General features: G+C 35.8%; 1 protein-coding gene across 2 annotated transcripts; it reads right to left on the bottom strand.

Moving 5' to 3' along the window:
- Nucleotides 1-458: 458 nt before the first annotated feature.
- LOC117170618 lies at nt 459-12,764 on the bottom strand. 2 transcript variants are annotated; one of them, XM_033357510.1, is made up of 5 exons: nt 11,711-12,764; nt 7,352-7,448; nt 6,945-7,260; nt 4,267-4,718; nt 459-3,140 (listed from the first exon to the last, which is right to left on the bottom strand). In XM_033357510.1, the coding sequence occupies exons 1-4, from the start codon at nt 11,857-11,859 to the stop codon at nt 4,294-4,296; spliced, it is 987 nt and encodes a 328-aa protein (XP_033213401.1). In that variant the 5' UTR covers nt 11,860-12,764; the 3' UTR covers nt 459-3,140; nt 4,267-4,293. The 2 variants fall into 2 exon arrangements, with proteins under 2 accessions (XP_033213401.1, XP_033213400.1); XM_033357509.1 differs by having other exon boundaries at nt 459-4,718.
- Nucleotides 12,765-15,341: the final 2,577 nt, after the last annotated feature.

Raw genomic sequence — 15,341 nt, 5'->3', positions numbered from 1 at the left:
CCCCCCCACTTTTTTCGCCAAAATCTTGTAGTTCGTGGCAGTGCATCGCACGATTAGCTAATTACGAGATATCGCTAACACTTAAACGCTTCGCCTCTGACAATAATCCCTATATTTTTCCCCGACGCAGAGAAACTCGCAATCGAGAAGCGCCAGAGTTATTGTAAACGACAGATAAAATATAAAAAATAGCAATGTCTCGACGCTGCGTACGTGTATTGTATGTGTATAACTGTTTCGGTAAGCACTATTGTGAAAGTGAAGGTGTACTACATTTCCACCTATCTCGCTTTCCACTCTGCTGCTTCCCCATTTCTTCCCTGAAAAGCGAGTATTTCTAATAAATTCGCCTACACATATAACTCGGAAAAATAAGAAATCAAAAACTTGGTACAGAAAAGCGATATCGAGTACAAAATCTCACACTCGAAGAGTCGTTTCGAATAAAATTCGATAAGAACTGTTTTCAAACGACACTTTATTTCAGACATACATTTGCTTATTTATCCCAAGTTACAGAACAGAATTTCTTCATTTTTCCCCCCATCTGTATAGCTAAAAAACAGACCTCAGGTCAGTTTTTCTCGCTCACGGTTCAGTTTGGAGTTTAGAGGCATCCCCCCGCAGGGGCTTCTCACTTATTATGCTCTCTTTTTTCGGTGTAGTCTTAGTTCTTTATTTTTCCAGCGGTCAAAACCTCGCTCGGTATGCGCTTGTACATTTTTACACGAAACGTGTGCATCTCTCTACAAAAGTGATTCGTAAACTCGATTTTTGCAGCGTTCCTAACTTCCATCCTGCAAGAGCAAGAACTTCGCCGGATTCCATACACCGACTAAAAGAAGTAAAGAAAATAATGAAAATGTTCAACAATAGTCAAAGAAAAAGGAAAAAAAAAAGAGAAACGAAATTCTAAATTGTGAATCGACATTTTCAGATTTGCAAACTTCCGAGAAATGTTTCATTTCAATTAAGAGCCTCTGCTCTTTATGTATTTTGCGGTGACCGGAAGTCCAGCGTCGTAATTCTCCAATTACTGACGCTACGCAAAAACGCGTTAAAGCTAAAGGATTCATACATTCGCAGTTTTAACATAGTATATTATAATGGTACATTTTTCGTCCTCCCATCGAGAAATACGATATACACACTCCTACGTCTTTTACGCGTTGACGATCGGTCCAAAAATCACTTCCATGATAAAATTAAAATTAAGGCTCTATTCTCTCACAAAGGCTGTAAAAAGAGCCTCAAGTGAGACAAGTGATGTCTTCGAAGATCAGGAATATACAAAATTAGCTTACAAAATAGCCGTCGTTAGTACAAAATCCAGCTTCGGGGTGTCATTTTCAAATTGTTTTAAGTATTTAAATTTTTCTCGCTCGCACTTTTTTCCAGTAAATTCAACACCCTCTTTCTTTCTTTCTTTCCACCAGATGTCCGGGAATCAGCCGAAGCGAACCAAAACGAAACGGCGACAACAAACAACGCACGAGCCGCACCTTAAAATAAAAAACAAAAATCCCTCCCTTTTTCTACTTTAGCCATTACATTTAAAAATTAAAGTTAAAATCTCTGGAATGTTTGCGTGGTACATATGAGAATAATAATTACTTACGCGTAGAAGAGCAACATCGGACAAGATAAACAATTCTATTACTTTAATTACACGTATATTAAGACAATAATAATAAAAACTACCCGCTATTCGTCCAAGTAGTAACCTTAGTCGTTATTCGTCGTCGCCATCATCGCCGGAAAGAATATCTCGAGACGCAAGGAGTTTTCAAAATTAGCTCCTAACATAAATATAATTATATCGAGACTTTTGAAGAACCCAAATAAGATTAAAAAAAAATTAGTCGAAAAAAAACGGATTTGAAACATAACATTTTTCGTCCAGCTGGACAAAAAGAATCGACAGCCAGGAATTAATTAGACGCTAAATAAATATCATAATTACAATTACAAAAGAGAGTCTCCCTCTTACTTCAATGATTACAATTAACCGCATTTGTCGTCAGCGTCAACGTTCTAAAAACACCGAAGCCAACACTAAAAAATTTGAAGAAAAAAAACAAAAATGAGCTAGAGACGCAAATGTGGAAAATGAAGGAACAAGTTTTTTTTTTTAATTCTGCTCAGCGACCCCTCACACGAAATATTCTACTAATCAATTTTTGTTCGCATTTACACTCCAAGCTGAGGAAAGAAAATGGTCATCTCTTTTCCCGGTAGTTTCGAATGAAAAAGATGTCAAATACGGGATTTAGCGTAAACTTTTTTAAAGTGGTTTAAACATTCCTTGCAGGGGGTTCGCTCAGCTGACCTGATTCGGCCGACTGCGGTAAAAGGTCGCGAGCATCGCAGCCAGACCATCATGTTGCTAAATTACACACACACATATATATTTAATATACATACATATATATATTTAATATAAATACATATATATATATTTAATATATAATGTGTATTTATAAAATTTGAATGAACGCTCCCAATCAAGCTAATATTCTCTAAACTATCTCTTTCACTCTCACACTCACTCCCTCTCTTTCTCACCAATTAATTTCATTATACCTCTTTTGTTTTCTCTCTCTCTCTCTCTCGCTCTCGTTAATCGTTATGCAAAAATACTAGTTAAATCCCTGTACATAAAAACCTTGACGCGCGGTGCGCAAGTATGCCGTCATTGTTCCTCCGGTGGACTCGAGGCGTTACCTTTGTTTATCATTTTCTTTTTTTCACGTGCTTTCTCCTTTGTCTCTAGAGTTTACTTACAAGGTATTTGGTTTACTCCATGCATCACTCTGACATGCAGTTCTGTTTAGGTATATAAATTATGGTAATGATTCGGTAGTATTTATTTACTAGTAATGTTATCAATGCAATCAGCGCGCACCGCCTTTGTCGCTGCAGATTCCGCCTTTCTGTCATCGATCTCCCCCCACCCCTACCCCCTTTTTCCTTCTCTCATTCAGTGTTTGTGTTTCTGTTTCACTCTCGAGATGTTATTCCCCTCTTTTTATTTCTCCTACTGCCGGTGGGTTCCCCGAGACTTCATCAGAAAGAATTCACTCGTGAGTAAGTTGTAGTAAGTTAGACTTCTTGGCATCTTGAGAGATAAGCCTGACGACCTTGCAAGGAGAAAGACAGAAGGTATTCGAGGGAAAATGACAGATTGAGGTGAGTCACTCATTAATACGAAAAGTAATAATATTTAAGTAATTTTATTTGAACTTGAAATTTTAGGACGTCCCAGTTTAGAAGCTTGAATGTGCTATCTCAAGAAATTCCACTTAATCTCGATTAAACATCAATGATCAAAATAAAACAAAGGAAAAAAAAATAAAACGAAATTCAACCAACCCTGAACGCTTTGTTCGGATTCAATGAATCCATCGCCCATTCGGCAATTTAAAAAAAAATCCGATTCAATTTAGTATGAGATGGTAACGTGCTTTGATTTGGCTTCAATACAGAGAAGTAAAACGGAATGTGGAATGCAATATTCTTGGTATATTTGAGAAATTAATATTAACGGCTCTCACATGTTAAAAGCCACAACTTAAAAACTTATTCTGATTCAGAAAGTCCACCGCTTAATCTGATGTTTAAAAACACACACATTTAAACTGTATGCTTCCGAATCAAGAAATGTGGTCGCCAAATCCAAACTAAACGAAGAAGCTTGGGCTACATTCCAATACGTTCTATTTCGTGAGTTAGAATTCCAATGTGACAAAGTGAAACCGAATGCAATATCAGATCCACTTCTCTTTCTTAGTACAAATTTACACCTGATAAACATTTGTGTTAAATCAACCGAAATAGAAAAGACAAACAAAAAAAAAACTTCTCACATCCCCCCATATTTCACTCTTCGTCTCAAATCTAGAATGGAACGTGAATTTTCATCACCGCGTCAAAACCTTCCAAGTGAAGACGCTGGTTAAAAAAAAACCCAACTACTTCGACTCAATATTCTCCTCACAAAGTCCACTTTTGTACACGAACCCTGGAACGTTTTCCTCCAATTATTTTGTATTAAAATTCTATGTTAAAGAAAGACACTAGCTGTCTCTCTTGGTCCTGGAGGGAGAGGAACCCGGCCAGTCGTCTTCATGAGATGAGAAAAGGAGAAACAGGAAATGGTAAGGGAGGCTCGACAGAAGATTTTATTAAGTTATATTTCGCGATTTCGAGCTAGAAGCGTCTGGCAGCGATCATCGCGAGATTGGCGGCCGATACGAGGTGACTTACAGGGTTTATTGGGGATTGGCTGCGGGGTCACTTCTTGCTCTTTTTGGTCGGTGGCTCCTGAGCGTCTTGCGAGTCTTCGGTGTCTTCGCTGTCAGTGGGACGAGGAGTATTATTGCTGTCATCGTCCTCGCTGGGCACGTTAGCGGCGACGGGAGTGGGTGCCTTGTCCATCGAGTCCTCTGTGAACGAGTTGGTGGTGCTGTTCTCGTCGATGACGGCTGGGTGAATTTGAATTGGCTCTGGCTCCTTGCCATTCGAGACGACAACGGCGGGTTCTTGATTACTATCGTCCGACGGCTCCGTCGCTTCGCCATTGCTGGCTGGATGAGAATTTCCGTTCTCTGTCGCCATCGGCATTTCATCGAGTAACTCAGGTTTTAGTTCACAAGCTACATAGTGTGTCCAAAGGGCCAACTCCACTCTGTGTGGGCTCCAAGTCTTACCGTTCGATGCTGAAAAGAATCAGAAGAGACCGGTTTGTTAGAGGAGTTTGTGAATCCGGCGACGAAGGCTAGAGTCTAATGGTTAGTCATCCTCAATGATGCGGGGCTTTAGAAATCTTCAAATTGAATTCCTGCGACCAGTTTTTACTTCAGAGAAATAATTACATTTTGTCTGTTTAATATCGATTTGTAAAACAGACTTGTTAAAAGAATTTTTGGGGAAAGTAAATATTGTATTGGTGGTTTGATTAAGAAATTATTTTTTTTTTTTATTAGAAATCAATATAATATAGTTCTTGTTTTTTTCAGCCGTTATTCTAAATTTTATCATTTTTTCGAAACAAACTGTCTTGATATAATTATGTAAACCGCAAACTGGAATCTATATTTTCCCGCTCATTATCAGAGATTATCAGATTTTAAACGGTTTGTTCAAGCGAGATATCAACTCTCATGAAGGCCTTTTATTAAACAACAATAAAATAACCTTAAAGAAACAAAACACTCCATTTCGGTCTTGATATTTAGGAAATTTATTTCAAATAAAGAAAAAAGAACGGAGAAAATAGATAATTGAGAAAAAACACAATAGGCTATTTGTTTCTATAATGCCACCCTTATTTTAAAACTTTCTATATTAATTTCTCATATTTACTTCTTTTACAACATTTAAAATTAGCTACCGATTACTAAAGTCAGTTATTTCTTCAAAAGAGTTTTCAATTAAGTCCGTCCAAAATGATTATTATTGACCCGATCCACTCCCAGTGGCATCACCTGTTTCAGTTCTATTTAGGGCCACCTGGTGTTCTGCTTTCTCAGGTCATGCTTCCATTTTTAAAGGATTCCCTGCTACCCTTTCAGCTGATCAATAATTTCTTCAATTTCTTATCAATAAGTTCTTCTCAATTCTTTGCAAAGAATTAAAATCTCCAATCTCTCATTCCACAAAACTTCGTGCATACTCTTTCAATACCTTTCAATTATGTTAAGCCTCACAAAACCTATTAAAGAAAAGGCAGCGAAACTAACAATTGCTCCATACAATAAAAAATCAAATTCGGATGGGTCCCTATCAAAAATTAGGTTTCTGTTGTCCTCTATATGGAATCAAGTCAATTTTTTTCAATTAAAATAAATAATCATATAAGTTCTGCAGCACGCAAACAATTTTTTGTAAGTTCTACGCAGTACTAAATATTGCATAGTTCCTTAAAATTTTATGATGTGCTTCAAAATGGCCTGCTTTTCCTTCACCAAGAGTAAAAATGTCCATATCGATACAAATTACGGAACAGTTTAAAAACATTAATGTAGTGTCTAAATCCGAATGATTTTAACTCCACAAATCATTTTTCGGTCTATTATTCATTTTCTAAGCCTGGGAATTGCACTACTTTTTTAAATTTCCATGCCCCAACTCAGAATTTTAATTTTTCTGGAAAATGCCTGGCTTCACACCTAAACTATAAGTTACTTTTAAAAAATCCCTGTTCCAAATTAGCATTATAATCCTTCTAGAATTCCCCGATCCAAGTTAAAATGGTCATTCTTTTTAAAAATTCACATTTCCAAGTCAGAATTATAATTCCTCTCGATAATTTCCCCTTCCAAGTCAGAATCCTAATTCTTCTGAAAATTCTTTGTTCCAAAATTGAATAATAATTTGTTTTTGAAATTCTCTAATCAAATTCTGAATTACATATAATATTAGTTTAGAAAATTTTCTTTTCTAAATAAAAATTATCAATTTCTTTGAAAATGCACTATTCTATGACAACATTATACTTCTTATTAAATCCACGAATAACTCAAATTATATTTCTTTTTGAAAATTTTGCGAATCAAGAGAATTGCATATTTCTCTTCAAAAACCCCCTATTCCATGACATAATTTATGTATGTATATATATATATATTGATGTAAATCCTTGTCCCTTGTAATAAAAAATATAGGTTCACAATTTCAGACAAATACGAGTTTGAGTACAAGATTAGAAAAGATTAAAAACAGCATCACTCATATTATGGTTATTATCAACAATAAACTCATTGTTTTACTTTGAAAACAATACTTTGGAAACCTCTTGACTAAAAACTGAAAATGGGATTATAAGACCTATTATTTATTTTTCCTGGAAAGTTCCTTTTTTGCAAAACAACCCCGTGGACACTAAATTTCAAAATCTTGAAAAAGTTATAAAAAAAAAAAAAAAAAAAAAAACTAACACTTACTTTGCTTGTTGAGCCTTTGCACGGTGTTTTGAATGTGCTGGACGAACTTAAGGTACTCCTTGGTGGTGTAGTCAATACCCTCGATCTCGGGTATAGCCTTAAGACACTCGTCGGCCATGAAAGGTGCGTTTTCAGGTGAGGCTGCTGCCAGGAGTGCCGAAGCCATCGTGGTACCAACGCCCTTGAGATTCGAGAGGGCAGTTATGGCCTGTTCGAGATTTGGAAGCTTCTTGAACGCCTTCTTCGTCTCGGCCATCACCGCCCGGGGCGTATTCACCTTCACCAGGTACGAAAGTTGCGGGTAAAATTTGCCGCGCTGTAACATAAACGGAGAAACTTTCGTCAGCATTTTTCAATGCACAGACAATGTTTCCTTGGGGAATTGAATTTTTATAAACTATACTTACACTCTGCTTCCATTTCATTGTCTGTACTAGTTCCTCGTGGATGAGGTGGGCATCTCTGCCACGAGCTTTGATCAAACTTGGCAATTCATTTTGATACCTAAAAGCAAATGTGAAAAAAATCCCGTTATTTTCAGTAGCAGAGTTTTTTTTGTATATTATATTATTATATAATGTAGAATAGAAGTCAATATACTCTAGATCAGGATTGATATTTGTTTTTAATGTGTTTATTATTATCATTATTATTATTTTGTTTGTGATAAAGGGTTTATTATCAAGAAGTGACATTGCAAAACAAAAGAAAATTGAATGAAATAGCAATATCAACACTTAAAAGATTCTACTATGAGCCTATTCAAGTTACACAATATTTTCAAGGCGGAGATAGGATAAAGTAAACTTCTGACATAGATATATGTATATAGTTACGTAGTTCAAGTATCCTATCACCTTTAAGCTGATCTTTTTCCATTTGTGAGTTAAATTTTAAAGCACCTTGTTGAATAAGAATGGAGTTTATCATTCCTTTGTACTAAAAACAGATTTTAAGATAAAAGGGCTTAACGATACAGTTTATTAAAAAATAAATAAAAGAAGCTGAGTAATTAGCTCGATTAAAAAAGTACTCTTGAAAAGCAAACAAAACAAACTTCAGGACACATTAAAAGTGAAAACAAGAGCGAATAGACATACTTGACGCGGAAAAAGCGAGTACAATCAGATTTCTGAGATAAGAATGAGGTGGAAGGTTTTGTTTGTAAATAATCGCGCTCAATGCGTCAGCAAATGAGAAGAGAGCGCGAAAATGAGATTTCGTAGAATTCTATGTAAATGATAGTAAAGATAGAAATTTGTAATAAAATAGAGCAAATTTTTAAATTATATTTGGATTTGCAGACATTAAATCTTAATATATTATTATCAGATTTCAAGTTTTATTTTCAATACTTTTTTTCTCGAATTATTCGAAAAGTAACTTTTCCCTTCTGTCTTTTTCGTTTTCGATTTTTTTTTCAGTCGAACCTAATTTCTTATTGATAGCAAAAAAAATTAACTAATTACGAAATAAAAGTATCCCTTTAAAACACACTTCGCTTATGATTCATAGACTTATTTTTTCTGGAATAATAAGACACAAACTTTAGGAAACACATTTATTATACACTTTATTGGAAAGAATAAATCGGTGACAAAAGAACTTGAACAGAGCAAAGTATCGAATGGGACTTGTAGTAGTCACATGATAAAAATAATCGATACATACTAATATTTTAATAACAAGTCCTATTACACGTTTTCTATGTTCCATTTTCAACAAAACTTTGATGAAGACACCTAACATTTCATTAGTAACGATATACATTTAACATCTATAATCTATATCATTACTTATCTCACATGATACTTATTAATGGCAGTGTGCTTTGTCCATAAATGATTTACAGGATTTCTTGACAATTTATTGCACTTTGATTTATCTTTATTTAGGAAGTTGCGCAGACAAAATGCTTCTTTAGCAGCTATTGATGAAGTAATGTATTCCCCTTCACTGCTTGGCAATGAAAAAGTTCATTGCTTTCTGGATTCGCATGTGACTATTCCACCAAGTTCAAAAGTTAATCTTGTGTACAAAGATTGATCATTGATATGCGCTCCGCAGTCTGCATTAGGGAACGGTTTTAAACAGTCTCCGGTTTTCTGGTATATCAAGCCGATCTCTTTGCCTGGAAGATATTTCAACTCCCTCTTAGCTGGTTTTCAATGCTTTCGTTTACCACGATTCATGTTGAACTGACTAAAATTTATACATGAACATTGAACATCATGGGTGATATCCGGAGTATAGCTCAGGTACATTATCTTTTCAGTAAGGGATTGATACGGGCTCTTCCTCATTTATAATGAATGCCATTCAGTAATCCTAAATTTCGATAGACCTCGAATTTTTTTCGTTGTGACTTTTGAAGTAAGTTACAGATTGGATTCTCCTTGAACTCGAATCCAAGACATTAGTCTTCGTTCAAGGGGTGTAATCCATATTCTTTGAGACGTTAATCCAGTTTCTTTTACCACTCTCCAGTCCGTCTTTTTGTTGCAAGCCGTATAAGGATCGTTTTAGTAGGCAAACAAGATCTTCATTGGCGCAGGCCATATCAACGTCGAGTTGATAAAGAGTTAAGACTTAATTCTATACAGAAAGAGCCATCAGGATCCGAAACGAACCATGTTTTGCTACTAGTCTTGTTTTCCTGCATTCAATAATTCCATCAGCCTCGTAATTCGTTTTAAAGGACCATCGAAAATCAATTACATTTTGTCTTCATTTCTTCGCCGCTACTCACTTGAATTGAAGGATTGATCAGTTATAAGTCGTTTAATCCTTGGCCTTGATCTTTTTCACATTGTTCTTTCACTTTATCTTCTTATCTGTTTTCATTATCTTGACCTGCAGTTTTTTTTAGCTTTTTCAGCTGAAGGTTCACTTTTAGCTTAACTTTCACTGTTTACAAAAAAAAAAAAAAACACTGCACGCAATTTTCGTGACTTAAAACTGAATTATACCAAAACCCTTTTCAACTCTAGACCAATAATCTGTTCTCATTTTTAGAGAGTATAATTATACAGGCTTTGAACAATTTAGTTTAATTTCCTTAATTGATTTAACAATATCTAATTGTAAGTACTTTTCTAAAGTTTTAATAAAATAGTCCCATTTTAGTCCCATTAATAAAATAATCCCATTTTAGAATGTGGTTTCGAAAATCGGTTACCTTATATTACAATAAATGTTTGTACGAGTTTTAAGCGGTGATCAGATAAAATAGTAATTCTTAATTTCATTTTAGATAATCCAATGGCATCTTTTGAATAAAACACGGTTTAAAACAAATACTATTTAAACAACAATAAATATTCAATAATTATATTCCCATAAATGTCAAACATGCTTAAAATAATAATCTGACCAGAAATTTTTAAAGAACATTCCAAAATTGACAAATATTACAAAAAAATTAATTGTATACAATTATTTTAGGTTACTTAGAATGAAAAAGTACTGTACATTTTTAAGAGCGCTTGTTTAAATCGTCAAAATAGTGCCTCAGTTTTCTTCTGCATTGTTTATAGAAATTTGCCCAATTATTACCTTAATTTACATGCTATAGTCTGTCATTCTTCATTTTTTTATTTTACGTAAAATTATTTCAATAGGCATATCAAAAAGTTATCACAAGATTACGACAAGAATTTATATTGTTTGATATAATTAGTTTTTAAATATTGTAGTAATATATTTAGAGTTTTCTGCATCAAGCATATTTTCCCACGACCGATTTGTTTTCATCTAAAACCTTCAATTCATCGAGAATGCAATTTTCAACATTCTCGTGTTTTTTTAAACATTCGCTATTGTGTTTATAAAGGAAATTAATAAATTCGATAAGTTTGGTTTTACTAAAAAAGTCATGAAATGGGAACTCTTGGATAAAATTAATCAACTTTAAACTTTCTCGACGTCGAAATTTCAAGTGAGTCAACACCTAACTGCTAACTCACTTCTAATCGCGCCAAGTTCCAAGAAATCTACATTCCCTCCACTAAATTTCTTCAAAAACATTGAATTTTCACGATAATAGGTGCACTGATTTCAAATTATATAACTAATAACTATCATAATATTTTCCATAAAATAAAATCCTTTCCAAGAGCTCATTAATTGGAGCACGAAGCGACGCCGCCACAGCAACGTTGTCAATACTTTCATCTCTCATCGATTCAATCCAAAATAAAAATTCCCTTGATTTTCAATAATATACTCATTATCTAAAAAAAAAATGGTTTCTCCATTTCAAAACTCCTTAATAATCTAAAAACCAATTGCTTTATTCTAGGTAATTTAAGCGAAGCCTCGAAATGGCAACGTCGGCGAGCTCCTTCTCGTCGAACTCTGCTTGAAAACGAGCTCAAAGTTCCGGGTCTCGTCTCAGCTAATTATCAAAGACCCGGCCTTTTTAAAATTATATTAAAAAAGAAGACACAAAAAAACCAAGTCATAAAATACTATAAGTCTCTAAAATATCTAAAAACTACTAAAAAATGTTAACCGCCACGTGACTCAGCGTCGCATCTTTTCCAATTAGCCTCGCATCAAAATTCAAAACCGCTACCGCGGCCCGCGAGATTTCGCACGATCGTCAATAAAGAGAGTAGATAGAGGCCCTCGAGGGTGCTAGTCACTCCCCAAGGGGTCCCAGTGTGCTACGTGCTCTTAACTGGCGCGCCTCGGGTTCATTGTCCGCGAAGCCCCTTGACAAGCCCGACTCCAATCAGTAAAAATTCCCTGAGTTAAAAACTTACCAATTGTCCAGCTTGATCAGCTCGTCCGGTTTCTTCGTCTTGATATCTGCCTTAAGTCGCAAGGCCTGGGGATACAGTTTAATTACATGTTCGAATTGATTCGCGGTACCCTCCGCGAAGAAAGTAGCTGTGTCTTTCACGGAAGCCATTGTGATAACTACGCTTCCAACTGCTCTCACCAGAGCGCTCTCTCTCACACTCGCTCACCCTCTCACACCCCCTTTAACTCCCCACGGCACCCTCCGCTCTTTATCACACCGCCGTCCCCCTTCAACACCGGACAACCACGCGAGAAATTCCTCACGTCACTCTCCTCAGCCTTCAGTCTCCAGGTTTCCGCACCACACGCGACAAAGATATCCCAGAAACTAGTCCACGCAACACCGTCGCGCGACTCACTTTAGAGCTTTCAATCCTGGATCGAAATTTCGAAAGTCTTTTTAAGCCTTGAGCAGGATTTGAATTTTAGGTTAGAAATCTTGAGATTGAGACGAGTAGCCGAAGTAAAATTTTCAAACTGAATACTCCAAAGTAAAGTTGACTAGAGTCTTCAGTGGTAAAAACCGTTCTGCTCAGCAGAGACCTGATTCGACTGGGGTCTGGTGGGGAGCAACGATTCCACGGAAGGGGGCAGCACAGTATTTCCCCTCAAACGCTTTCCCGTTCTCTCTCTTTCTACTTCCCTCTCTTTCCTCTGCTCTCTCTGTCTTTTTTTGCGATTCCTCTCACCGTCTCACCCTCCTAGACAGCACTCCTCTCTATTATGTACGAAATTTTCGACCGTTCAGCTGTCACTCCGGTGACTCTCACCGTGCGCCTCACCTCGACACCTCGTTTGAAAATTTGAATTTCACAAAAAATCCTCTACCATTGACGACCTTTAAAAATCTCAATTTAAATCACGACTTAAATACAAGTAATTTAAAATACTTTTCAAATTCAAACTTTCTTAAAACATCCTTGATATCCTCAATACTCGATTTTTCAAAAACTAGTTTCCAAACGAGTTTTACTCTCGCGAAAGAGGTTCACAGACTTTACTCGTGTCTTAACCGTAGTGAAACGGACAACCGACTGAGGGCAGCGCATTCGCTCGCTCCGCGGCCCCCACCTCGCGCTCACGCAACTTGTCCTTCTCCCCACCCACTACTTACGGGAATGGTTCCGATTCCTTCTATTGGAGGAATAGCACCTTTTTGCATCTAGCATCTACTATTCGGATTGGAATTCGTTCTTAGGCTCTTAGTCGCCATGCATCGGTGCGTTTGAAACGAGCGCGAAAAACGTTGCTTCGAGGTTTCGTTTCGTTAAGTTTCATTCGCTGGGCCGTGCGACTGGAAATCGATGTCGATGGTAAAGGTAGGGCGAGCTGTGCGAGAGCCAGAGTATGCACTCATCGTCCCGAGGTCTCGGGCCTGTGTATAGTCGTAACATTGCACGTACACCAGGCACGTGTTTGTGTGCTCGTCGAGGACTTGTGTTCGCTGAGAACTTGCGGTCGTGGGAATGCGCGCGCACATGGTACCCCCACCATACGCATACTGGTGTAAACACACTCACACTAGCTCCCACGTGCATGCGCCTTACAGAATTGACACACACAGTGCCGTACACATAGATAGACCCTCGCGCATACCTCGAGGCTCGAGCGATAAAGCCCGGTTTGCAACATAGAGCTAGAGATAGGATCGGCGATCGAAAGAATGAAGAATGATGTTTCCAGTGTTTCCACTGCTTATTCTATATTCATAATTATAAATATTTTTCAAAATTAATTTTATTTCGGAATTTGGTTTTTAGGAATTTCTCTTGTATGGGCAGATGGTGGAAGGATCGTAACGGTTGAGCGCTGCAGAAATACGACAGCGCCCCGTGTTGCTGAGCTCAGCCTGCTGCCGTCGGTTATGGCACTTGGGTTTCTGTGTGAGTGCAAAATGGGGGCGATAGTAGTGTGTGTGGTTGCGCGATAAGCTGGGTAAGGAGTTCGTGTGTGTGGACAACTGTCAGTTGCAATAGTAGTGGTACGTTCCATCGTGAGATCTGGCTGCGCCAGGGACGCATTTTCGGGGGCGCTTAAAGGGAGGAGAGAATACTCCCGGTTCAGAATTTGAAGGGACTGTTTTTATTCTGATATTTTAATTTTTCTTCTCGTGCGAGAATATACTTTCATGAGAAGTTTTAAATCTAAGGTGGTTCTAATTTATACCTTTTATTGTTCGTGATTATTTATTTTATTAAAAATTCTTTATTATACAATTTTATAGAAGCATTATTTATTTATATTTTTACTTATTTATGCCCTTTTATGTAAATTTCAATATAGAATGATTGACATTTAAATGAGAACTATAAGATATATTACTAGAAGAATGTTCCTAATGGAATACATTTTTTTTATTCCATAAGGTCCTCTGTTATCTTATAAAATAACAGAGATTTTTTACATTTTAGAGTTCTTTTTCAAAACAGAGTGAGCCGTAAACTTCTGTTTTTCTTTTCAGGATTGAGAATGCCCGCAGCTTACAAAAAATGAATGCATAAAAGATTATTTTTCCTCCAACTGAAGATTCTTGCAGTATAATGAAGTTTTTTAAAATTGAAATATTCTGAGCCCCTTGAAGTTGAAAAATGATTTTTTTTCTGTGTAGAATTGCTTCTGTCTAAATGCTTCCATTACAAATTTTTAATGTTTAAATGTTGATCGCTTTTAAAAAGAAATTTAAGGTAGTTGTGCCAAAAATCAAATCTCTAAAAAAATTGTTTAATTTTTTAATTTTAATAACCAAAATAGTATTATTAATGATAACAGTTCAAATAAAAAAATTGTTTTTAAGAAAAGAATTAAACTTTCAAAAAAAATTATTTCAATAATGTTTTTTGCAGTTGGATTTTTTCTTAATGTAAATTCTTATCAATTGTTGAAAAATGGTAAAAATTTTAATAATTAATGGCTCACTATTTATGGGAAAACATTCTCGAACTCTAGTTTTTCCAATTTTGAAAGTAAGCCTTTCTACGGCTGAAATCGTTGAAACCTTTTTTTTTAAGAAAACGTTTTTGAATAAAATTACTAAATTGGAAGATTCTTGACTGATTTCAAAATTGGAAATAGCAGAGTTGCAAGAAATACATTCGTAAGAAGCCACAAAAAAAAACAATTACAACAAATATTGTTAAAATAATCATTTTTCATAAGTGTTCACCTTTTTATATTAAAAAGTAATGTTGTTTTTTTAAAAACATGACTAAAAATATCCCCTAAAATTTTAAAACCATGAAAAAATTTCTTTTCCAGAGACCTGATTTTTGGCACTACCTTTAAATAATGAAATAAATGACATTTAAATTTTGAATAAAAAAAAATTAATATATAAAAGTGAATTGATAAAACAAATCAGTATGTAATGTTTACTATCAAATCGGCGAATAGTCCAGTGTTTAGTAAATACGGAACAAGAGGCGATTAACGACCTCAAAGCACGTGCTTTTTCACTTGTTGGATGCATTAATAGCTCGATGGCTTAGGTGCTTTAAACTCGGAAGGGATATCTTCGGCAATCACGGATGAATAGCCTCTGGCACCACTGACAAAAGTAGGAAATTTATATCAAACGAAATATTAAATTTAACT

The sequence above is a fragment of the Belonocnema kinseyi genome, chromosome 4 (genome assembly GCF_010883055.1).
Source record: "Belonocnema kinseyi isolate 2016_QV_RU_SX_M_011 chromosome 4, B_treatae_v1, whole genome shotgun sequence".
Lineage (NCBI taxonomy): Eukaryota > Metazoa > Arthropoda > Insecta > Hymenoptera > Cynipidae > Belonocnema > Belonocnema kinseyi.
The sequence above is the reverse complement of the archived record's forward strand: the minus strand, read 5'-3'. Positions and strand labels throughout refer to the sequence as shown.